Source organism: Notolabrus celidotus, chromosome 8 (genome assembly GCF_009762535.1).
Source record: "Notolabrus celidotus isolate fNotCel1 chromosome 8, fNotCel1.pri, whole genome shotgun sequence".
NCBI lineage: Eukaryota > Metazoa > Chordata > Actinopteri > Labriformes > Labridae > Notolabrus > Notolabrus celidotus.
The window spans coordinates 26598518-26624740 of record NC_048279.1 but is presented as its reverse complement, the minus strand read 5'-3'; the positions used below and the strand labels follow the sequence as shown (position 1 = coordinate 26624740).

Sequence of the window (26223 nt, the reverse complement as noted above, 5' to 3'; positions counted from 1 at the left end):
GTTTTGTTTATAAAAAAGTTTATTTTGCTGCATTTTCAGGAGCACAGAAAACTTAATTTATTTTTTTTCTAAGTTGTACTTTTGGGTATTTTTGCCTTTAATGGACAGGAAAGCTGGAGAGAGACAGGAAGTAGGGAGTAGTGGGGAGTAGAGATAGGGGGAAGACATGCAACAAATGGTGGAGGCCGGAAGTTGAACCTGCGACTGCTTAGAGGATTATAGCCTCTGTATATGGGGGGGTATCTTAGACCACTAGGCCAAAGGAGCCCCTATTTATGTCATTTATCAACACTCGTTTCCATGTGTTATCCAGAATTCCACTCGGCCTCCTCTGAAGCTGTCCAACGTGGAGCGCATCACCAACTTTCAGATCCTTGTCCTCTTTGGCTGCCTTCTGGCCATCTCTCTGGTCTGCTCCATCGGCCAAACCATCTGGAAGTACCAGTACGGCAATGATGCCTGGTACATGGACCTCAACTGTAAGAATCCCCTCAGCCCTACGCTGCTCCTCTTATTCCACATATTTTGTCTCACTTGTCCATATCAGCTTATTTCTTTGTCATTTTAAGTTCCTAAATGCTGGTATGTGTCGTGTCGTTGTTTATGTTGCCTCAGTTAAACTATGTTTCGCATATCAAGTGAAATATGTGGCAATCCGGGAATGACTGAATTCCCTGTTAACTGAGAACAGACAGCTGTGACTTGCATAGATGTGTTGTGAATGAGTGAAAAAGAAATGGTTGAATATCACTGCGCTGCTGTACTTTTTTGTTCCTTTCTAATGTTCTGTTTGATTTTGTTGTTTTCTTTGTTGTCGTTTTTTTAACAGCTCCAGGTAACAACCATTTAAAAGCCTTGGCCATCCGTGAATGACCCTCCCTTACTAACCCCTTACTGAAGCTCTGCCTTTGCTAAGCAAATGAAGCCCCCTACCCTCGCCCCTAAATGGTTGCCCTACTTTGTATGGGCCCATGCCATGGACAAGCACATACCAGGGATCCAACAATAGGTTTTTCCCCTCAAGCTCTCTTGTACCTTCGTCTAGTTATTTTCAGTGCCTGATGCAAACAGTGTCTCACTTTTCCTCCATTTTTTTGTGCCACATTAAACACTTTGCAGTTCCCAAGCTTCAGACCCTCATCTTTTGTTTCCCTCATACAATTCCTTAAAGAAAAAAATGAATAGCAGCCTTTACTTTGACTGCCAGGGGGGTGATGTCGTACACAGGAAGCTTTCATAGCAGGAGGCGTCTATGTGTTTATGGCTCGAATACAACATGTGGTGCAACCCAAGGGGCAAGGGCTGACATTTTCTAAATGCCTCTGCAGCTTTCTTTTTCCTCTGTGGATTTTTCAAAGGACAGACAGAGAGGGGAGGGAGAGGGAGAGATGAAACCTTCTTAGCTTTTACATGTATTCTGAAGTAATCATAGTTCTAATTTAAGCTTCTATGCCAGACATTGCTACAGCACACTACAAACATGGGCTGTTCAGACTGTGAGGCAGTTGTTCTGTTGTAATGAAGCTCTGAACCTGGTATGCAAAGTGATTATCGTGGCACTCTGGCCATTACTCTGTACCCTTATAGACCTGTGTAGGAGAGGTTGTGCCCTGGTCAAATCTAGCTTGCACTATGACTTACACTGTTCCTTTTGTATAAGATGTTGCATTGGCTGCTATCGGTTGTGTATGGGTTTTTCAGTATTGTCATCAGTGTCGTTCAAACCCACTTAAAAAAAACAACAATATCACACAGGCGAGGGGAGTGTAAGTCATAAAGCAGGTGTCCATCTTGAGACTGATTGTACTTCCATAAGGAGTTGTTGAGACTCTTTCCAGTGCATATTATTCAACCTGTGACAAAAGAGAGAGGTGGGGCGACCGTCAAATCCTAAACATCCCATTTAACTTACATCCCTATATTTAACCTGAATTCTTCACCGGACAACATTTGGAAGTTAAAAGTCAACAGGAGCAGAAGAGTCAATGTTAGCCAACGTCACATCACACAGGCTCATATGTCACTGAAGCTTGTGATTATGCATGACCTGTGAATAATTTAACATCGACCCCTTGCAGATTGCTGACTCGGCTCAGCGCATGCATTTAGCATATACCTTGTGAAAACTTTGAGTTTATGCAGATTGGGTGCTAAATGTGTGGCGATTTGTTTTGCATACATGCCACCTGGTACAGTTCACTGAATCAGTAATCTCATTGGATTTGTGCTGACTGTCTCTGTCAGTGAACAGATGATGATGATTTAACTGACAGCATGGGGCTTCAGCTTTTACTGTAGTGTGGTCTTCTCAAAAACCAAACAAAATATAATTTAGAATAAAAGTGAAAAACAATAAAACAATTACAAGTCCAACTTTTTCAACAACCTTCTTGTTTGAAATATGAATGAATTAGACATAGTTAGCTTAAATTCTTATTGTATTTAAAGAGATATTGTAGGAGAGGACATCAGGTGTCCCTTTCGCACTTGCGTGACTTGTGCATGGCCTGGTTTGATTTTAATTTTCTTAATGACTCTGCACTGATCCAACACAAATCACACTCTCATCTGACGACAGAAATTTTCACGTAACATTGCATAACAAGCTGGCTTTTAGAAATGAGTGAAATGAGTTGATGTAGTGATCATCATTAACATCCAAAACGTTCTCGCTGGCATAATCCACCCCCTCTTTTCCACTCCTTGTTGGTTGAGAATGTGCTATGGACTGAATTCTCCCTCCTTTGTCTTGAGAGCATCCGATATGTTTGTCTTCCTCCCCACTTCTGAAAAAAAAAAATGTTCTCCCTCCTATGTGTGTTGTTGTACCAGTAGCAGTAGCTTCCATTCTGCCACTTTCTTTGTGCCATCCAGTTTTTTTGTTTTGCAATCGTTCTGTCATGGGGGAAGGGCTGACCCTCTCAACCCACAATGCTAAGCTCAAGGCTTGGGGTTGAGGAAGGTAACATTTGCACCTCCTGCAAGCTGAGGAAAGGTAAATCACATCCCTCCTGTTTTCATTCTTGGTGTCAGTGGGGTTAAATGTGGAGCACTGCCAAATGTTTGGGGCTTCTGGGGGGACCAGCACCATCTTGCATAGTGCTTTGTTGAACTCATCGCCTGGATCATGCTGGATGCCAAGGCTGCTGCTGTGACACTAATGACATTTGAGATAATTCAGTCCCTGTCCGCTCCTTTTGAATCTTTGGGACATTAAATTTGACTAGTAATCAGCTGAGTCAAAGAGGATGAGGTTGGGTGGAAGAAATGGTTCTTTTCCAGCTAATGCACAACGTTGGCCCAAAACCCTCTCCGGATTGGGTTAATATTGGTCATTGGCTGGAAGTGGCTTTGGGCATTTTCACTTGACTAACTTGCTTTTTATAAACCAGCACTGATGACTCTCCTGTGTATCGCCTCCCTTTTTCCAAAACTCGTCCCCTAATAGATGGCGGGGCAGCAAACTTTGGCCTCAACTTCCTCACCTTCATCATCCTGTTCAACAACCTGATCCCCATCAGCCTCCTGGTCACTCTCGAGGTTATCAAGTTTATCCAAGCGTTTTTCATCAACTGGGTGAGTCAAAGCTGCTGTCTGTAAATTAGAGACTTTGAACTGCTTCTTTTGTCAACAGGTACTCTGCAAGTGTTTGAGTCCACCGCAGTTCTACAGAGCATTTTAGTATTGTTTCTTCTTGTTTTAAAGTCTGCAACCTTCAGTTTTGATTCACTTTCAAAGCTCTTGATCCCAAATGCAGCAGGCAGCAGTTTTTTGAAAGCAGCTGAAAGAAAACCTCTTTAAAAAAACTGCTGTGTTCTACCTGCCGAACATCAAATGGATGACTGAAAAAGTTAAAAGCTAACTTCTGAGCAAAGTCAAGAGTCAGGTAGTTCCTTTGGGAGCTTGCAGAGATGATAATAAAGCAGAGAAGTGGTGTTGATACCTGCTGGATCCATAGAGAAGCTGCCTTTTAGCCTTTAGAATGAGTTTAAGTTGGGGCTGGGCTGGATGATTAGCTGTTCTGAGTGTTTCTAAATATTGATCTAAAGAGAATTTCCTTTCATTGTAACTTTAGCAGCTTAGCCCCAAGTGTCCAGAAATGTCCAAATATCAGGTTCAGGTTCAGGTTACTTTATTTGTACCCGTAGGTAAACTTGTTTTGCAGCCAGTGAGATGTTAGGTCAATACAAAATTACAAGATAGATGCTAGACAGCACAAATTACTTAATGCCATTTATATATGAATATAAATTGCTAAAAAATAAATGATTTACAAATATCATGTTGCCATCTTGCACAGGATGCTGTTAAGAAAGGGCAACATGTGTTAGATAGCTGTATTGTCTACACATTTTTTTTTTAGAATCCAATTGTTCTCCTAAATATTGTGCTCTTACAACTAGGTCAACCCCAGCAGCTATCTGAGCTGAGGAATCGTACTGTTTCTTTTGCCTAAAGTTATTCTGAGCTCCTTTATTCATTAAATTTTAAATGAAAATCCTCACAAGGATTTTGTAGCAACATTTAGGGCAGTTCTCAGTTGGCTTTGCTTCCCACAGCTTGACTTTGTTCAGTATTTTCTTGAGGGGAAAAGCCTGAACGAACTGCAAATGGCTCAACTGAAATGATGTAGCTTTGAGTTTTATTTGATTTTGGACTTTCATAAATCACCACTGAGGTTTGACTGAAGTTTGATTTGAGAAAAACTTTTGACCAACATTTTTGTCTCTTGAGAGAAGATGCACTTAAAGTTCATTGTGGTTTGTTTTAGGACACTGATATGCTCTATGAGCCCACAAACACACCTGCCATGGCTCGCACCTCCAACCTGAATGAAGAATTAGGCCAGGTAATAACATAACATAACATAACACTTAATATTATACATATTTAAGTATTCTATAAGATCAAAGTACACCCATGATTTGAGTCTGATTCCATCTCCTCTACCAACACAGGTGAAATACATTTTCTCTGACAAGACCGGGACCCTCACCTGCAACGTGATGCAGTTCAAGAAGTGCACCATCGCGGGCGTGGCTTATGGGTACGTTATGTTTTCCTCACCTTTTATATCTGCCTCCCCTCTTTGCATCCTCCGCCGTTACCTCCCTCCTCACCATCATTAAATGCCGAGTGTGCATCGCAGTACATCTGGTGTTTCTCTCTCCTCCCTCGCCTCCCTCGCCTTCTCATTAGCAGCTGCATCAGTGCTCCTCTCAACATAAACTATAAATAAAAGACAGCCAGACGTTTGCAAGCAAAGGCACTTTACCCTCTCTTTCGCAGGCTTTCGTCCTTCGTTTGTCATGTTGGAGAGTTTGTGTAAAACCATATTCATTCAGTATTCTCCCCCAAAAGGTGCAGAGCTTGAAATTGTCTTCAGAAGTTAAAAACAAGCAGAGTGATAACAATACAGATTATGACAAATTTCACAGTCCACAATTTTTGTTTCCACCCCCACAGCTCCACCGACATGAAAGCATTTGCTATTAAATTTGTGTTTCATTAAGTCAGCCTGTAATGTTTTTTCATCTGAATATGGTCGCATTTATTTGAGTGCACAGATAATTAGCTTCAATGAATGCAAACCAAGTGGGAGAGCAGAGCATCTTCACAGAAGCACAGTAAGTGCAGGCGTGACAGTACATGATTAATCCCATTAGGATTCAATTAAAAGCCTGATTGATGAAGTGCAGGCTGAAGGACAAAAGAGTGTTTTATCTGGAGTGCTCGTACCAAAGCTACCATTATACTGCAGCTGCTTCACCAGCGTGGATACACACAACTCCTCATTGTTGATATCAGGATCAAGCACATACTTGTTGCTGATGTGATATCTCCAAAAACATGGATGTTGTACTTTTTAAACTCTTCCTGCTCATACAGTGTCAGTCGGGGTTGCCAGTCTGAGGCAGTAAGATGTTTTAGGAGAAGTCTTTCTTTTTTCTTTTTTTCATTTCTTATGGTTATTTAATTGGGTCAATCCCGCTGGCCGTCAGGGAGAGACACTTTTCCCTGCAAAGATTGAAATGAGACAGCAGTTCCTCTCTCTCCTTCATCCCAAGTTGAGATGTTTCCCTTTGATTCTCTGCAACAAGGACTCCCTCTTATGCAACTGATAAATATGGATGAGTGTTTCATATCAGAGAGAAAAAGGCAGTTTCTAATGAGGCAAGGCTGTTTTGATGGTGCCATCATTTGGGTCAGTTGATTTTCTTCTTTTGGGTTTCCAAACAAGACTGATGCAAAGACTGTGTACAGTTCAGGGTATATAGTTCTGTTTTCACAATAACAGTAAAGAAATGTGGAGCTGTGTAGGAGATGTAGCTGAATTACTGTCCCTACAAAAGTGCAATCAAACCAAACTAGAAGAACAAAATCAAACATTCATCTGACAGTAGTTTAAACATTATTCTCTCTTTCCATTACAGCTCATGTGTTTGTAGATGAACACTAAGTTGCCCAGGTTGTCGTCAGTGCAGTGCAAGTGTCATGCTTATTTCCCACCCACACAGTCCTCTTTTCAGTGCCCAGCCTCCACTTGTGCAAATAGCAAAGAACTTGTGCTCGCGTTAGCGCCCATGGGTGTGTTGATCCTAAAATGCGGTGTGGTCAATGCAAGAGTGGTGCGTTGCTATCTTGGTATCTCGTGGGCACGGAAAGCAGCTGTGACTTAGACCATCAAAGACCTGCTCTGAAGTCTTAACTCAGTAGTATGTTATTAGCACAGTTAGACAGACTTTGATGAGGTTTTAGCTGGTTATGAAACAGACTAGAATCAATGCTGATGTGTACATATGGTTTACAAAACAAACTAAACCATCAGGAAATCCACCTTTTCTGTGTAGTTATTCTGCAGCCTGTCACTCGGTCTGTGTTTAACCAAGGATTTAACAGCATTCTGACAGGGAGGTCTTTTAGTGCATAATGATCACTGCATTAGTCAATTTACTAACTGACCAGTCCTTTACATGATAATCCTTTGTTTCCCTAAATAATCCCCCTGACCTAACAAAATGTTGGCTGCGATGATATGATGATGTTATTTTGAAATACCTGACGGTTCACCACTGGCATAGTCAAAACAGACGCATAAACCAAGCTTTAGTGCCTAGATTGTGTGCAACTTAACTATCAAAATATTGCCGGACACACCCTAATTCACACAGTAACATATGCTGTAGACCAGGGGTTCCCAAAGTGGGGGTTGGGACCTCCTGGGGGCCTGCCAGACACTAATTGGGGGTCGCAAGATTTTATTTGTATTATTTAAGTAATCTAAAATTTTGTATATTGCCATAACTGTAAATATATATTTTTAGAAGTAATTCCTTTGAAATAAAACCTTCCAATTTTTTTTTTTCATTAGTTTTCTGCCTTTCTTTAGATGACTCCCAAGGTTAGGGTTAGAGTTAGGGTTAGTTTACAGTTAATAACAAAGCATCAGTAGCAGCTGTTAATTCATAACAGCACAGGAAAGAATATGTGTATGTAGGTGTCTACTTTTATGCAGACTATCTAAATTAAATATGAAGCTACATTTAATTACTTCGAGGGGCACACACATGTGGGGGTCACAAATCTCTTGCACCTATATTTTGGGGGTCGTGGCCTGAAAACTTTGGGAACCCCTGCTGTAGACTGTGTGTTTCAGATTGTTAAAATAGGACCACTGAGTTGATGACATCACTTCCATCAGACCCAACATCCTAAAAGAACACTCATTCCCAACAAATCACCTGACGTTATTTTGGAACGAGTTGGAACTGATTTTCAGTATAGGCTTTTAATATATAAAAGCAGCACATATGACATGTGTATATTAATACAGAGAAATAAATTATTACCCATTGTTTTATGGATACAGCAGTGAGTGGTCGATTCCCTCTCAGCTTATTTTGCTTCAACTTTTTTGGTCCACGTAAAAATACCCAAAGTGATAGCTGGACGTTACGGTACCTGGATAATATTAGGGGAGCTTTTTGCCTCATTGTGAAGAAGAACTGGGGTAATAACTTAAAGGTCAAGGTCAATGTGAACTTTATTATCCCCAAGGGGCAGATTATTTTACTGTCTGTGTGTAAATTAACAAGATGGTGGCCTTTATCACTGCTTTCCAAGTTTTTAAACATGTCATAAAAAACAAAAAAATATATAACATTACATTTGCAGAATGTTAATGTATTGTAAAAAGACATTTCTGCAATCACAACTCATAAAAAAATGAGAAAAAATGACAGAAAATGCAATTCTAGTGTCAGCCTCCAAAATAAGGTCACCAGTAGAAATAAAGTGGTATCTGTAAGATCTGAGATGATATCGTTCATGCTCCTGGATGTCGAAATACCACTATGATGAACTGATTGGTTTATTTGTCATTGACACTGATGAACCTTAGAATGAATCCAGCTCTCTTGAACATGAATGTGAAATATGGATCTAAATAATTGCAAGACTATTTGATACAACACATTGCAACAATAAATCTACACATTTAAATTCTCAACCTCTGAAATGTAAGCATGAATACAATTCAAGATTAATATTCATTAGTGTTTGCACAAGGAGAGATGTCAGTGTGTCTGTCTCTGCTTCAGGGAGTGTTTGTACATTTACAGCCAAATCAAAAATTATGTAAAATCCAGAGTTAATTCAAATGAATGAACATGGAAGTATGTAGCACTTACTTTGTGGCGTGACTTGTTCTTTGGTGCCGGCACACACACAAAGCCCCCCCTGACACTGCCGCTTGCATGTGTTCCTCACCACAAATTAAGTGCTGCTGTAATTAATAAAGCCAACCCCAAGGGTGTAGACATTAATTAATTCCACTGGATTGGCGTCCAAATCTCAAGGAGATAGACTGTTGGGTTAGAAAGGCTGCCACAGTCCTCCTGAGTATTAGTTTTGGAGTAGAGTGAGAACACGCTTTTTTAGACAAACTCAAGTGACAGAAATGTTGAAAATTATGAGTTTATGCAAGTGATCAGTCATTTCGAAGACTAGAAGATACAGTTTTACTCTCTACCCATGAGCCTGTGTTTAGATGGATTGTTTGTTATAGAGTCATAAGATTCTCTCCTTGTAGTCAACAAAGCTCTGCTCTGTGGTTAGTCTGCCAGAGAAGACATGTCTTATAGTTTGATGCCCCTATCTGGAGCACTGTGCTCTCTGACCACACTTGGTTTGTGATGTTGTTGTTTTAATCATTACATTCATCGGTGGCCACCCTCACATAATACATACTCACATACAAATTGAAGCTTCAAAGTTCCTGAAATAAGAACAACTGATAGATGCTTTAAGTAAGATCACCTCTGATGCCAAACACAAGGCTTGTGTAACTGTAGCTGTCCCTAACCCTAACCCTTTACACAGTCACGTTTCCCCTTCTTCCTAGTCTAAGCTCACTAGCTGCTAGTCGTATCTTCATACTAAACATGTGGCATGAAGTAAAACAAAAGAGGACCCTGAAATAAGCCCTGCTGCCCACCTAACTCCAACACCTTGGCTACATTCCTAACCTTCCATACTCTAACACCTGCTAAACCATAAACAAACCTTTACTCAGCTCAACCCGAGAGTCTGTACATTCACAGAACATGTTAACAATCGACGGTGTGAACAAGATCATCTTTTTTCCAACAGTCACGTCCCTGAGGCTGAGGAGGGTAGTTTTGCGGAGGAAGACTGGTAAGATGACTGGTTGTGAGATGGTTGTTTTTTTTGCCCTCTGCTTCTGTGATGTATCAGTGCTGCCTTGCCTTGTGGAAATCGTGACTTTGAAAACAATACCTCAATGTACTTTTTTCTGTTGTTGTTTTTTTCCTCTTTGTGCATTCAGTACCCTTGGGACGTGTCTGTATGTGACTGTGGCTCTTGAATCAATGTACAGTATATATCTGTTGTCGTTGAAGAATGGTATTTAACAGATGCTTTTGAACATGTTGCGAGTTTGATATTTGCGTTATTATGGAGTTCTTTGTGGATGCGTGTCATGGCTTCCTAACAAGCACTTGTATATCAGCAGGTTTGATAGACACGAGCCTTCCAGCATTTACTGTTTTTTGTTGTGCGGAGGCTGAAGCTGTGCAGCACGGTCTCCTTCCCCCAGTTAACTTCAAACTAACACTTGATATGTAGCCTCCTACTTCTTCTCTGCCTGTCTCTCTCTCTTTCACACACACACACACACACACACACACACTCTGAAACAGCCCTGCTTCTGAGATCCGTGCGTTAGCGTCGAGATTTGCAGTAACTGCATGGGCGTGTCTTATATATTTTGCATGGGGGATTGGGGCCTGTTTTTTAATGCCTATTAAGCCAAAATATGTTAAATCTTGCTGCTTAAAAGAGAATTGCAAGCCTCCATATAAGCATGACTCTTTTTGCTCTTGTATTTGTCAAAGAAACGAGTAAGAGGCCTGGATTTTGCACAAAATATCCAAGATATGTAGGAACAAAAAGAAGGAATGTATGCTTTGTTGCTTGATGATCGATTTGAATGAAACATCAGAAACTGAAACACTGTTAACATTATCTGAGTAAGATCAGATCTCTGTCCAGTTTACTACACAATAAGAGTAAGATATAATTCTATCAGGGCCGAATGCTGTGTCACAGGATTGATCTGGTACTCATCCCCGGCTATTGACTGTGAACAGCCAGCACTCTTGTTCCCATAGTGACAGGACCTCAGAGTGCTGGCAGATAATCAATAATTGACCGTTCCTCCACACCCAGCCCTGTGCCTCAGAAATTTCATCAAGACAATCGACGTCGCGGGACTGCTGCCGAGGGAAAAAAGCTCTGGGCTTTTTTTTCCCTTTACAAAATGTTACAGACATTTGAATCAGGATGCAAAGATTTTTATGCAGAAGTGATGCTTAGATATACATACATACGAGCAAGATAACACATATTTCAGAATATATCTGTAAGTGTAGACACTCACCCACCTTCCTATGTTTACATTATTTAGCTAAAGAAAGAGCAGACATTGTCTCCAGCTCTCCCCCTGGCAGGTTAATACAGCCTGCAGGTGTGATTAAGTGCATCTACTTTGGTCGAACATAAAATCGACTTCTGCTCTCCTGTTAAATTGCATCACTGCGTTTTTCCTTCATTCCTCTCCTCCCAAACCTCTATATGTGAAGCAGGAGATGGAAGTATTACTGGCCAGCTGGCCGTTGGCTCTTAGAGATCAGAACAGAGGATCCTGTGGGATTAAAAGACTTTATGGTTGCTAATGGCAGCCTCACTAACATTTCTATCAAGCCCCGGTGCCACGGACAAAGCTGCTGTCGACCTGATCTATAGGACTCCATTTATCACCGAATCGCGAATCGATTCCCACCAGACAGCCAGCGAGCGGCTGGTAGTTACATACCAAATCACTGCCTGAAGGCACAGTTAGAGGGATAAAAAAACATCCTTTTCTTTCACCAATAAGAGATCCACAATCTGGTTTTCCAGGGTCGGCATGACTTTCCATCATTGATGAAAGATTGTATCATTTTGTCTCTCTTCTGCTTTATTCCTAATGGACTGCACAATATTGAATTACTTTTGCTCTTGCCAGTAACAAAAATGATTTCTGCTTTGAGTACGAGAGACTAATTGCATTCTCAGTCATTTATTACAGTCTGGCTGTGATTAATGTTTGAGAAACGGGGTCGTTTTTAGCTGTCAGAAACTCAATCCAGCTGATGTGTTCCATTGAGCAGTTCATCTCACAATGTTTAATTTCTCAAGCAAAAGAGAGCTCTTTTAGATAAATGGTGTTCTCTAAAAATATAATTCATGCAAATACTGAAGTGAATATAATATATGAAGCGGAAAATGAATTAAGATGTGAATGAGGGTGGATTCTTTGTGCATTGTGAACTAACAAAGTCCCTTGTCAGGACTGCGTTCTCTCAGAGGACGATCGTTCTCTGGCGGCATGGACAGAATCTCAAACAGTCACACTGTACATCACATTACAGAAGCCCAGGGGAGCTGCATTTACATTCTGTCTGCACTGCAGTTGATACTTTTCTCAACAAATGTCAATACTGCTGGCACCCAGCACTGGCTGTTTCCAGTACCAGTTTCAGAACTGTTTTTGATACCAGTGCCAGTGTATATTACTTTTTTCTGGGGCTGAAATGATCAGGAAAATTTAGTTAAAAAAATCCCAACCTCTGTAATGTGATGATTTGAAGCTTTTTTCAGGTCTCCTATATTACTAAGTGAGTTATGTTTTGGTCTTCTGTTGGTCAGAGAAACTAACATTTTCAATACATTGTTGAAAAATAGACCTCTAGTTTAGTCGTCTGTGTTTATGATAGTTGTTTTTATCTGTGCTGACACCAAATCCAAAGAGCCTGAAGGCTGTACAGTGGCAGAACATCTGTTCTGACTTTTACAGGTTATCATACCGTTTACTTTTCAGGCCCCAAGTCTCCCTTTTTGCTATTCATACTTGAAAAACAAATCTGTTATGCTTATTATTTTATTAAGAAAACTGTCAAAGAAAGTTGTTCTTGAATCCAAAATCCCGTCTTTGTCAAAGAACGCTCTGATCCAATGAATAATTTTTTGTACTTGACTAGTCTGGTCTCCTGTCACAACAACACGTCCTCCTCAGTACTACCCAGAGTTCAAGTGTGCTCTGTAGTTTTGACTTTCCTGTCTCTTCTTTCCAGGCACAGCACACAGTCATCCGACGAGGCGGGATTTAATGACCCGAGCTTACTGGAAAACCTCCAAAGTAATCATGTAAGTAACATGAGGGTTCTCTGCCACCCGTCTGCATGGACGGCTGCTCTTTGGGACAAAATTAGGAAGGATTGTGAATCTAATTATGTGGGGTTGTGTGTTGTCTTTTAACTCTAGTGTTATGATGGATTTATCTTGCAAGCATCAGTTTTTGTGGGCATTGTACCTCGATCAAGACATCATGCTTTGATAGAGTAATTGACATCATTCTCTTTAATATCAGCTTGACTGAAACTCACTGAGGCGTTAATTACTGCTTCTTTTCAGGACTTTGTAAACACAGGGAGGCAAACAACTTAATTAGCTTATTTTGACAGGATGGAGACATGTTTTGCTTATCCACTGAGAAACTGCACGTCTGTACAGGGATAAGAAAAAGGTACTTGCTTGTGATAATAAAAACTGTCCACATCGGACATTAAAGAAATACATGAAAATATACATCTTGGGTCTGTCAGTGAGAGCCACATGTAGTAATGAAATGGGTTCAACGTATGATTGATTGGCTGTTGAGTCACTCAGCTGCAGAACAGCATGAGGGAGGCAGATTGTCACATCTAATTAACAGTATCACCACCCAGGGAAAGTAGTTCTCCCACGGTAAAGTTAGCGGTGTTATGACAGCAGAAACCTCTCCACACATTTAGATCTGCTTTAGTCTCATATTGATATCCCTGCGCCCACTGCTAATTATGGTGCACAACCAACAGCTGTGTGAAAAACACAGTCTCTCTAAATCCCTGGTAATGATCTGCATAATATTAATCTGTTGTGTTCGACTAATGCTTTGATGAGGGTTGATGTCTTAATATTCAAGCTCTTCAGTGAGTCAGAGGTTTTCCTTCTAGTTTCTCTAGAAGATAATCCCAGCTAACTCTAGTTCTGCCTTTGAAAGAATATTTAGACATTAAGGTTAATACATTTATGAGATGGATGTGAAGATAAATCAAAATTTGAATGTCTGTCCTTTTAAAATTAAGCTACAACAAGCAGCCAGTTTGTTAAGCTTCTCGTAAGATTGGAAACATTGGCAAACAGCTACCCTGAGTTTGTCCAAGAAATACAAATCAGAGCTCAAATATTCATACATACTGTCTTGTTTGTTAAATATGAACAAAACTGAATATGCACGAACATGTTTTTGGCTTTATGAGGGATTACTTCTTGACTTTTTCATGATGCAAGGCAGTAACTTTGTGGGATCTCTGCTGGCCATCCTACAGAGGTAAAAAGAGTCTCTGGTGTCACTGAAACCCACCAAAAAATAGTTCTAGCCTAGTTTCTCCTCATTTTTTCCTCTTTGAACACTTTTTGTAAATGTTAGACATCTTCTTAAATGAAAAAAATTGCAGTTGCCATTAGGGATGCACGATATTGGATTTTTTGCCGATACCAATACCGATATTTTTTTCCGTACACCTAACTGAAGAGATCATCAATTCTCTTCTCTATTGGCATTAGTGTACAGTATTATGGTGATACTCTTATCACATTTGTATGTAATATTCATTTCTTGTGCAAAATAAGAAAAACACTTAATATTTAAAACTGCATATTTATTTATGACAATTGCTTTCAAACAAAAATCATACAAAAAGATACATCCTACTTAAAACCTGGATGATGCTCTCCCTGAGAGAATCATAAAAATACCCACAACCAGGGCAAATTTGGCCAATTTCACATTTGACATAGTAAGTAAACCTCACCTCTGTTCACAGGGAACATGTGAAAAATGCAACTGTACAGCAATTAAACCCAAATTAGATAAAATGGTTTACGCTGACAGTAAATGTGCCTAAATTAGTCAGCTACATGTGCCTTACAGGCTGCTTCTTAAATTCAAATTTAACTTAAAACATGATCCCAACATGTGTGCAGCAGCCCATTATTTTATCTGTTAATTATAGGTGGCTATCTGCGTGTTGACCGATATCCGATAGTTCATTTTAAAGCCAATATCAGCCGATACCGATAATGTGTAGATAATATCATGCATCCCTAGCTGCCATGCCTCTCTTGCTGTATTTCAATTCAACATTTTTTTTCCATTCTGTAACAAACTTCAGCATCTAGCTGTAGCTTCATAATGCTACACAGACCTGAGGTTGATATTGATGTTTTTATCTGACTCTCAGCATCACGGCGAGCTCTGTTAGTAAAATAACTTAAAGAAATACATAAAGCTTATTATGATATTCAACAGTCCAGGAATTATTTTACACACCTACCAAACTATCAAAGCTTATCTCTCTGTTTTGACACATAGAAGCTAAATGAAATTATACATTTCCTTCAACACCTTATATTCTCACAGTTCAGACCCTCAGTTCTTACAGTTATCAAGTAACCTCATATTAAACATTACTTCAGTTTATAATGAACCTCACGTTAGGATAGCTTCCGGCAGTTAGTAGGAGTAGTGTTGACACAGTGTTGAAGCGGGCGGCAGCCTGGAGGAGAGGGGAATTAACAGTGCTGACAAAAATAAAAAATCCCTCTGGTGTTTTTCATGTTCTCTTGAGTCACTGGACACATCCTCCACCCCGCAGAGTTTTCCTTTCATGGGTGTTTGTTTACTCACTGGCTCGTTCAGGGACCCTGCTTAAGTTTATCTTGACCCTTAAACTTTGTCCACACTGGCCACGTCTGAGGTGATGAGTGTCCGTAACTCTTACTCAACACAGACTAGCCAGGAGTAAGTGTGGGTGATGGCTAGCAGCAGGATATTAGCTGTCACATCTAATTGAGCCGTGTACTTCCTGCTTAGCATTGATAATAGACACACAAGTTTGTACTTTTTTGCTCGGAGGGCCCCTTCTTGGTAATGGTAATATGTAGCCCTTAGCCCTGACCTGAAAGATACAGAAGGCTATTTATTTCAGGGGCTTTTTTTTTTTACTTGTGTCTTAATTATACTGATTTCAAGCAATGCTACATGATGCGATACTATACAATAAGATGCTGTATGATAGGATTTGATGTGACACAATACAGCACGATGCGATAGGGCATGATAGCATACAGCACGATACAATACGCCATGATCGATACGGCAAAATATGATACAGCACGATAGGATACGACACGATAGGACACGGCACGATACGATACGGCATAATACGATACGACACGATAGGATACGACACTATAGGATACGGCACTATAGGATACGACACGATAGGATATGACACTAAAGGATACGACACGATAGGATACGGCACAATACGATACGGCATGATACGATATGACACGATAGGATATGGCACTATAGGATACGACACGATAGGATATGACACTATAGGATATGACACTATAGGATATGACACTATAGGATATGACACTATAGGATACGGCACAATACGATACGGCATGATACGATACGACACGATAGGATACAGCACTATAGGATACGACACGATAGGATATGACACTATAGGATATGACACTATAGGATACGGCACAATACGATACGGCATGATACGATATGACACGATAGGATATGGCACTATAGGATATGACACGATACGATACGACACGATAGGATACGGCACCATAGGATACGGCATGGTACGATATGGCATGGTACGATATGGCATGGTACGATACGGCATGGTACGATACGGCATGGTACGATACGGCATGGTACGATACTGCATGGTACGATACGGTAAGATACAATACGGCACAATATGATACGGAACGATATGATACGGCAAGGTACGCTACTGCACGATACAATACAGCACGATATGATACGATACAATACAGCACGATACGATACGGCACGATACGGCACGATATGATACGGCACGATATGATACGATATGATACGGCACGATACGATACGGCACGATACGGCACGATACGATACAGCACGGTACAATACTGCACGATTCAATACGCTATCATACAACAGTATACGATACGCTATGATAAGGTCTAGCACGATATGATATGACACGATAAGATAAGATACGCTATATGTTACGATACTGTATTATATAATACGATACGCTATGATACGTTACGATACTGTATTATACAATACGATACGCTATGATACGATATGGCATGATACCATAAGCTATGATACGACAAGATACGATACAATATGATACGATAGGATACGATACGACACTGAGACAAACAATAAACAAATCAAAGTGCAGCACAACCAATGACTCATATTACACGTGTTCCATATGATACACAGTGGAAATAAGTTAAGAAAATAAGAACATCTATAGCTGTTGCAATACCTGTATAGCCTCAAGAAATGTTATTTAGAGCTTTGTTCAAGGTAGTCAATACATTTTATGCTCTGAAAAAAAAGCCAGTAATGAGAACATTTGAAATCTGATAGAGCTGCAAATAAGAACAGAAGAAATGTGACATCATTTCCCAGAGGCAAAGATGCAGCACTGTTAAAGTCACAAGTCATTCTTTCCGTGCAAAAATGACTCGAGGTGATTGATATCACTCTCATATTAGTTTCTATTATGTTGAAATGCTCTTAATTTGTCCTACAGGATAAAACAATCTGCCAAGAGCACGTCCTGAGCTCACCGATAAATGAATGAATACACGTTAAGATGTTTAATTTGTGAGAAACAAACCGTTAACTCAACAAGTTCCTGTTTGGGGATTATGGCAGGACTATTTTTAGCTTTAGCACAGTGACTCCCTTGGCTCCTGTTGTCAGCGTTATGTTATCAGGAAGGGAGCAGAGATTCTCACAGTGTCTGAATATATGTCCGAAAAAACCCTCTCATTGTTACAGATTTCAACACAACTGGCCCTCACAGGGATAGCAATATAAGACCACGCACTCACACATACACACAGGAGGACACAGTGGCATGTCCTTCAGAGGATACCTGTCAACCCAGACCGGATTAGCATGCTGCTTGGAGGCCGAGGGGGCTCTCACAGCCACCTGGACTGTAATAGACTCTGTATTCTTTCATTTACTCCAGGCCTTTTGATTTGCCCTCCCCCCTTCATTCATTTGCTCCTATGTTCCCTGTTGGAGATCTCTCATCAGAGTTTCCATGGCCAACAGAAAGAGCTTATTTGACAATACCGTGTGTGCCTGTGTACACAGCTTTTTGTTCTGGAAGGAGAGAGAAAAGCAGATGGGTCTAAGTATTAAGCAGTTTAGGATTCATATCATGGCATACATTTCTTAAACCTAATACAAACTGCTTGTATTTTGATAGGTTTCATATAAAAAGGCTGTAATTTCATCATTCACCTGTTTTTTGAATAACAGTTGCAGCTGGATGACTGTCTGCTGTATGATTCGGGCGAGGCTGAGCCATTACATTTTCTGGTTCCTCTGCCTTGCTGACTAGAGACTAGTGGTCCTGCAGCCTCAGACAAGAGCCCCACACGTTTTATGTGACTAATAGAAAAGCCATCTGTATATGGGTCAGGCCTTTTATAAGTAAACAAAAGGAACCACAGTAAGTGTCCATTGCAGGCATATGCTTGAGTGAATCTCTGTCACCAGCAAGGGTCTTCTGTGGTGTCCCACAGTAACTAAGAGTCGTTGGTGTGAAAACTGGAATCACATGTGATTTGAGAACTGATAAAACAGAATGCAGCCTCTAACAAGAAAAGGAGAGTTTATGGCCTTTTGGACTTTTTTTTAAAGTCAACTTTCTGTCCCTCCCCTTGGTCACTCTCAAACAGAGGTAAGGTTTGAAGTCACTCAGTTAAGGGATCTGAGAAAATTTACTACATTAGGAAATTTAAAATAAAGTATTAACCAAAAATTGTCATTATTGAACAGTCGAAATGATAAATAATTTAAGACCCTATTGATTTAATTATTTTCTGTATGATTGTGACGAGGGAAATAATAATAATAATTGATAAGACTTATATAGTGCTTTTCTTAGTAATCAAACATGCTTTAAATTAAGTGCAAAAAAAATTACAAAAAATACAACAAAAAAAAACAGAGATGGGAGGGAGTAGAGGTCACTTGTTTTAGGGTTTTTTGAACTTGAAGGAGATTATTAAATGACTATTCAATTAAATATTTTCTGCTCCATCTGATTCGAAGTTCAATTTCTGCATTACTAAATGTGTTAAGTTTTTGAAGAAAGCCACTCAGATTTGATCAATCAAACAATTCTTAATGTTAAATTGAAAACAACTTGTTCCAGTCTCATAAAGGTGGTGAGAAAAACGTACCTGTAATTAAAATGTAAAGTGAACAAACATCTGAGGGAAAGCCCTCTGTAAGAATAGCTGCTCAGGCTACTCACTTCACGTCATGACAGCTGTTCCAGGTAGTGTTTCATTTTTCTGACACATGCTCAGCGGCTGTAAGTCATGCAGGTTGATAAGAGATTGTCAACCAGCGGTGCCCTCCCTGTCGATTCTTTCCCTATCTACAGTACCACAGAGGTCTTTCTGGTTGTTTAGTGTTCGGTTTGTTGTGACAGGTTTTGTTAAGAACATTCAAAGTCAAAGTGCCCTTTCCTCTTCCTGTAGCCCACAGCTGCTGTCATCCAGGAGTTCATGACCATGATGGCCATCTGTCACACTGCAGTCCCAGAGCGCACGGATGGAAATATCACCTACCAGGCAGCCTCTCCAGGTAGATCACACCTCTGTCGTACACACTTTGTGCTGCCTCACATTACTCTGGTGTGTGATGGATATGCACACATTATGATTTGGGATTGTTTCTATTAACCAAACTTTGTCCACTGGGAGCTCAAACAAGAAACACAAAGTAAGATTAGGAAGACATAGATGTCAACCTTTTCTCTAGACGATATCAAAAGCGGAATTTGTTTTGAGTTTGGAAACATCCTTAAACTGTAAACTTATACACTGAAATATGGTGTTCTGCACATTCTCTACATGTACTCAGACACTTAGTTCAACCACTTACTAACATGCAGACATGTTGCAACTTTTGGAGAAGAAACTGACAACACAAGTCTTGATTTGAAGATTTAGAAATGACAGATTCTGCTATTTTAACCATAGAGGTCATATTACAGCTGAAGTAGACACCTGTGACATAAGGTACAAAATATGAAACAATGAGACAACATGGACAGATTTCAGGACAGCAACAAGGTTGATCTACTGCCCTCTGATCATTAGTGACCTGAACGACAGTTGACTGTGACCTAGAATATCTTCCATTGTAATTTGTTAAAAAAAACAAAACTGCAACAAGTAAGAAAACTTTGATTCTGCAGACTTGTAACCAACTTCAGGTATAAAATGACCCCACTTATTTTCTCGAGGTGGCACAAGCATGAGAAGTACAGACTCTGTTAAATTTTTTGCCTATAATCAACATTCTTCAACTCTTTAAAAATCCAAATTTCCAAACTGCTGCAGTTGTTTCTTCTCTGATGCTGCGTGACGCAAGTTGTGAAGTGAAACTGCAAAACCCAGAAAAAACCTTAATTCGCTGGTTTGCAGCTCTGGGCGGTGCTGGCTGGATCTGGTTCCAGGTGCTCTCCATCAACGTTGCTGTGTCCTTAATTTTTTCTGTTTCCTTTTTTGTTGAGACTCTTAATTCTCCATCTAGTGACCTCTTTGTCTCACCAAATGGAAAACATTGCTACAGCCTCCAGGTTGCAGTATTTCAAAAAGACATTTATATAATAAGTAGTGCAGGGGAGAGCCAGGAATCATATTAGAAATGAAGACATCCTGTTTGCAGAGTGCATGGCGTATTTCACTTCTGGTTCTTTGAGCCTCTTTCTGATCAGACTTGCTCAGTCAGATTTACCAGCAGTGACGAGACACCTGCCAATCATGGAAGCATCCTCTAACATACAATTACCTTTAACAGACCATCATATTTATCCATGAGGGGGAAGTAAGTGCATGGATTCAGTCTTTGCAGTATGTACTCAGAAGGATGGAGTACCTGTGGAGGTGACATGGAGCATTGAAAACTAAAATCGTGCAGAGTAACATCAACCAGCTACATGAAAATACTATGACTATCATAATGGACAACTACCTTTCTAAATGTGAATATATAATACTGGTCATTCATTCAGGTAGAGGTCTTCATTCTGTAAGGTATGATTAACCATCAGAATGGACGACTATCTCTATAAAGGTAAAAGGAAGTGCCTTCTGTCAGGTAAATAGTATATCAAATTCACTACTACCTCTATAAATACATGTAAAATAAGGCTTTAAGGTGCATTTTGACCAAGAGTTCCAGGGTATTTTAGCCCTCACAACTACTCTTCCTGGAACTAAAAGGTTCCTGTGCCCCCATTGTTGTCTGCGTTTCGACTGTGGGCTGAAGTCCCGGGTAGAATCAGGCCAGTGACGTATGGAAAAAAAAATTATATTAAATAATATTTTGAAACTTAATAAAAAACTAAACCAGGATGCATTTCCAGGAACTCCCTCTGTGTTTCAACAACTGTGTAAACTCCACAAACACCGTTACGTTCAGCCGAAAGTCCCAGGACCTTTGAAAAGTACTACCCTCCAAGCAGGGGCTTTTCAGGGTGGAGATTATCTACCCCTGAACTAAAGTTAGACCCTGGTTCCTCCGGTCGAAACGCACATAGTTCAGGGGTAAAGTCCCTAGTTTCGGGGTAAAGTTCCTGTGGTCGAAAATCGCCTATTTACAGGCAGGGTAGCTCATTCTGTCAGCTCAAAAAATCCACCAGCACTCACAACTTCAACTATAATTGGTGGTTAAAGAAAAGTAGCTTATTTTATGAGTTAGAAATTATAAATAACAACTTCTATCTCTGTAAATGTTGGGGAAAGAAGGTTGCTCATTTTGTTTGTCAGATAAAATCTAGTAAAACTCATTACCACCTTCATGAATGTAGGGAAAACAAGGGTAGCCCATTCTGTCAGGTAGGGTATCTTACTCTGTTAGGTAAAAGCATCCACAAAAACTCAATATAAGCTCTATAAAACAAGAGAAGTACAGTCTGACAGTTGCTATGAGGATGGATAACCTTCTCTATTAGTGTTATACTAAGTAAGGTTTATCATTTCTCAGATCTGGTTTACTCTTACATCTAGAAAAACTGACCCCACCCATTAAAGTGTATGAAAAAGAAAGTGATGTCACTCTGTTAGGCAGCAAATAGTCGTAAAAACTGACAACAGTCTGTGTTTCTGTCAGTAAAAGAGAGCCTCGCTCAGTGTGTTGGAAATACTGCTTTCTATTTGACAAAAATGGCTGCAGTTTCAGTCATTTGTGCACTGGCTCCATCACAGCGGTTCCCCCTGGCAGCAATCTGTGAATTCCTGTAACAAAACTAATAAACCCTGAAAATGTCACTGTGCTCAAGGCGCCAATCAGGGGTCCAATTGTAAACAAAGAAGTAGCTCTCCTGGGAGGAATTAAAGCATAAAATGTGAAGGTTCTGTTATTGCTGGATTGATTGACAGGCAGTGCCTGACAAACACTAATCTGCAATTAAATGTGAGGTGGTAATGACTCCTCATGATTCAAACTTTATCTCTAATCTTAGTAAGCAAGCAAATGATGCAGGCCCAAACCTATGTCGTAACAGAAACAATACATCTCTCTCTGTGAAGTGAAAAATAACTGAGGAGATTAAGTCGATAAAAGGGTTGTTAGATAACTTTGTAAAGCCTTTCTGCTGCTTTGCATCTTACATTCAGGTTTTAATAAGAGAGTATTTTTTTGCCTGATTGCTTCAAACAATCATGGTCTTATGGAGCTTTGGGGTTTGAAGCAGAGCGGGGATTGGCTGCAGAGAGAAGGGTAGTGAAGTGAACTGTAAAAAACAAGCAGAGATTTTTCTCGCCCTGCAGCATCCTCTTGCACGCTGGAGCATCCGCTACCTGGTCCCCAGCTTTTATAGTGAAAGTGTGTCAGCATGAACTAGTTTTATAAAGAAAATATAGCAATGTTTCTCATTCCATATATGTCAGGTTATGTTGACAGCGTGCAAGTTTGTGTTTGTTCCTTTGTATTTCATCTGTAACATTGTGTTTGTGTTTGCTTCTTAGATGAAGGAGCTCTGGTGAGAGCAGCAAGAAACCTGGGCTTTGTGTTTTCTGGTAGAACCCCGGACAGCGTCATTATGGAAATGGTAAGTCGAAAAAGTTTAATGGAAGGCATGAAGCTTTGGTAGTGATGGATGGATCCACTTAATATTTAATATGAGTAACTTGACAGGTAGGTGTGACCTCAAACAAGAGAAAAGCCTGACAGACTTGAAGACTGTGCTCAAACTCTGATGATAGATGATACAGATACATTAGCTAAATCCACGTAAAGAATTACGACACATTTAGGGAATTAATCAGCCATTAATGACATAACAAATAGCACACTGCAAAAACTCAAAGTCTTACCAAGTGAAATTGTCTCATTTTAGTCAAATGTCTTATCCCACTTGATTTAAGATAAATGTACTTAACAAGTAACACTTGAGCAAGATAGAGGGACTTGTTTTAAGACAATGCATCTTAAATATCTTAAGTCATACAATCTTGAAATTAGCTTTTTTGAGTTGTAATTTACAAGAAACAAGGTTTATTTTACATTTCATATATTTTTTCAAGCTGAGATCTTATTTGTAGAGGATGGATTATCTTGATTTAAGACAAACCCTTAAATTGATTTAAGTAAATACATTTTATTGGAGAATCTATCAGAAAACAGCTCCATTGATAAAAGAAAGAAAGAAAGAAAAGTTGTTGTTTTAAGGGTGGGTTACAGTTTTCAGGCACTGTTTCTTCTAAATCAGATCAAAATATACATCCTCAAACAACATACACACAATGAAATACCTACTTTTTTGAGCATAGTTGGCTTATCCTAAAAAACAACATGACAGATTTTTTTGAGTAAAAAAATATGAATTGTTAGCATTCCTGGCTTATTCTGAGACACTAAGCATTAAAATACTGGTAATATATTGTTTAAAATAAGTTTTCCCTGCTAATTTTAAGATCACAGTTTTCTAAATATTACATCTTATTTTAAGAAATCTTACTAAGCAAATGTTCACTTGTTCTATTGGCAGATTTGTTTGCTTATTTCAAGGTAAAAGTACCTTGAAATAAGTGTTCACATTAGAGATGTAAATGTGTGCTGGGTGATATCCCATGTGCAACAACAGGCTGTTCCTCATCACCCACTGTGGAAGAAGTCTGACCTTTTATATGGTTGTTTGTTAAAGGGAAGTACACTTGCTTGGAGAGCAGGATGATAAAATTAATGACATTGTCAAGACTGTAAAAGATCTATGCTAGCTAAGCCAGCCAGCAGCCCGTTAGTATAGCTTCACATAAAGACTGGAACAGGGGTATACAGGCTTTTCTGGCTCTGTCTACAGGTGACAAAATTCAAATGTTCAATGTGGAGCTTTGCCAGACACCCAGTTAAACCATCAACATTATTTTGGATATGAACAGGACATACTCTGGAATGTAACTCTTTTAAAAAAGGAAGTCATGTTCACTTCTTTGTGCATTCAACAAACTAGAGAAATACTGTTGATTTTTATGCTTTGGAGGTGCTGGTAGATTTTGTAACACTGCTTTTTGCAGGCTTCCTGCTAAACTGAGCTAATTGACTGTTGGCTCTATGTTAATCTTTATAGTACGGAGATCGTTTGTCTTTTAGCAAGACTGTAAATACTTGCATTTCACCACCTAGACCATTTACATTTTCTAACAGTTTCTAAAACAAACTTCAGTCTCAAACTTTGAAAATTGGAAATTAGACTCTTTTGTTTTCATGAGCCACAGTATAACAAAAATGATGAGCATCACACTTGCAGTGATTTTATCCTTGAGCTGACGTAGTGTGTGCCCTCTTTCAAAGCTCAGGTCAGCCATCCTGATGTTCCTGTAATTGGCTAACCTGATGATTGCACTCCAATAGGTTGAGGGAGGAAAGGCCAGAACCATTTATAATTTTTGCCTTCTGCTGAGAACATCTTGTCTTCGAGACATTTGTCCAATTTCCTAACCTTTATTAGGCCCTCTTAAGCTCTCAGCATCTGTTTAATCACTCCGTCTTGTACCTTGCGGTCTCTACAATTAAGGAAGTTAATTGAATTTTACCTTGTTATTCTCCCTCCATCAGCTCAGCACAAGCAACTGATAAACAGATTTAAAGTGCAATTAAGTCTGATTTGTGCAGGGTGGTGGGGTTGGCTTGTGCTACTAAAGATAAGTTGTCTCAGAAGAAGACAGGGGTGGAGATGTGCTCTGTCAGATTGTATTAACTTGTCTGTCTGTTTATATTTAGCTTGGTACAGAGGAGAAGTACGAGCTGCTGCATGTTCTGGAGTTTACAAGGTAAATACCGTCTTTAGATACAATATTTATACTGTTCTTTATTTAATGTGGACTATCATCATCAGAGTGTTGGTGTGTATTTAAATGTTTTTTCTTTGTGAACATTAAAAGGCTTGTGTGATATCAGACTTCATGATTGTCTTCTTGCCCTCATTATTTGTACTAATTAACTGTGTGACCACGGTGTGATATCTTCTTACCTTACATCATGTGAGTTTCTAATTTCAGCAGACATCTGCTCGCTCAAACAGTGCTTGATAATTTGCTGCAGTGGCTTTGACACCTTCTGATGTGAAGTCTCTCCCTTTCTTTCTCTGCTTGTCCCACCTTCTTTCTCTTTCCCCCCTCTCCCCCTCCCCCCCCCCCCTCTCTCTCTCTTTTGCTTTTTTTTCTCTCGCAGCACAAGGAAGAGGATGTCAGTCATCATGCGCACCCCATCTGGGAAGATCCGCCTCTACTGCAAAGGAGCTGTGAGTGTCTGTCTCTCTCCATGGCAACACATGACAGCCCATCAGCACCATCTTCCCCCCACACTCACTCTGACACGCACACACACACACACACACACACACACACCTTTGTTGCCTCTTGAGCTTGTCAGGAAATGTTTTCAATGAGCAGAAGCATCTAGCAAAATCACCATATATCACAAAAGCACGATAAAGCTTTTACAAACATGTAGGCTTCCTTCTACTGGTGACTTTACATGGTTGCATAGGCATGAGAGCTCAAGCGAACAAATACAATATTGTACATTAAATTACAGCAAAAAACCAACAACATTTTGATACATTCTTAAAGATTAAGGATGATTACTGTTACTGTTGTATTGTTTTTGATTAATATCTCTAAAAATAGAGCAAATGTAAAGAAAACACAAAGCAGGTTATTGCTTAACTTAACTCTTACATGAGTAAGAGTTGTGTTCACACCTCATTCAAACACTCACCCAGTACATCATCTATTGTATGTTCTAGATATACGATGTGTGTGATTGTTTTGTCCCTGTAAATGCGTATAAGGAGCTCATGTGCCTCCTGACTCAGTACCAGCTCAACCAGTTGCCCCTCGTGGGTTAAATTTGATTGATAGATTGACGAGCAAATGATTATACCATTATGAAAAGACACAGAGAGGAACAATAAG

The 26223-nt window shown here is 39.8% G+C and overlaps 1 protein-coding gene across 4 annotated transcripts in view; it reads left to right on the top strand.

Annotated features, from left to right (window-relative positions):
* The window catches only part of atp8a1 (ATPase phospholipid transporting 8A1), a 130285-nt gene that overhangs the window by 49469 nt on the left and 54593 nt on the right, over window positions 1-26223 (top strand). Inside the window, exons 11-21 of one of the 4 annotated variants that reach the window (XM_034689797.1) lie at window positions 314-479; window positions 830-835; window positions 3449-3576; window positions 4772-4849; window positions 4959-5047; window positions 9652-9696; window positions 12696-12768; window positions 19276-19381; window positions 22774-22856; window positions 25028-25077; window positions 25478-25547. In XM_034689797.1, the coding sequence (XP_034545688.1) occupies window positions 314-479; window positions 830-835; window positions 3449-3576; window positions 4772-4849; window positions 4959-5047; window positions 9652-9696; window positions 12696-12768; window positions 19276-19381; window positions 22774-22856; window positions 25028-25077; window positions 25478-25547 (894 nt within the window). The remainder of the gene's footprint in view (window positions 1-313; window positions 480-829; window positions 836-3448; window positions 3577-4771; window positions 4850-4958; window positions 5048-9651; window positions 9697-12695; window positions 12769-19275; window positions 19382-22773; window positions 22857-25027; window positions 25078-25477; window positions 25548-26223) is intronic. The other 3 variants (XM_034689798.1, XM_034689799.1, XM_034689800.1) reach the window with 3 other exon arrangements.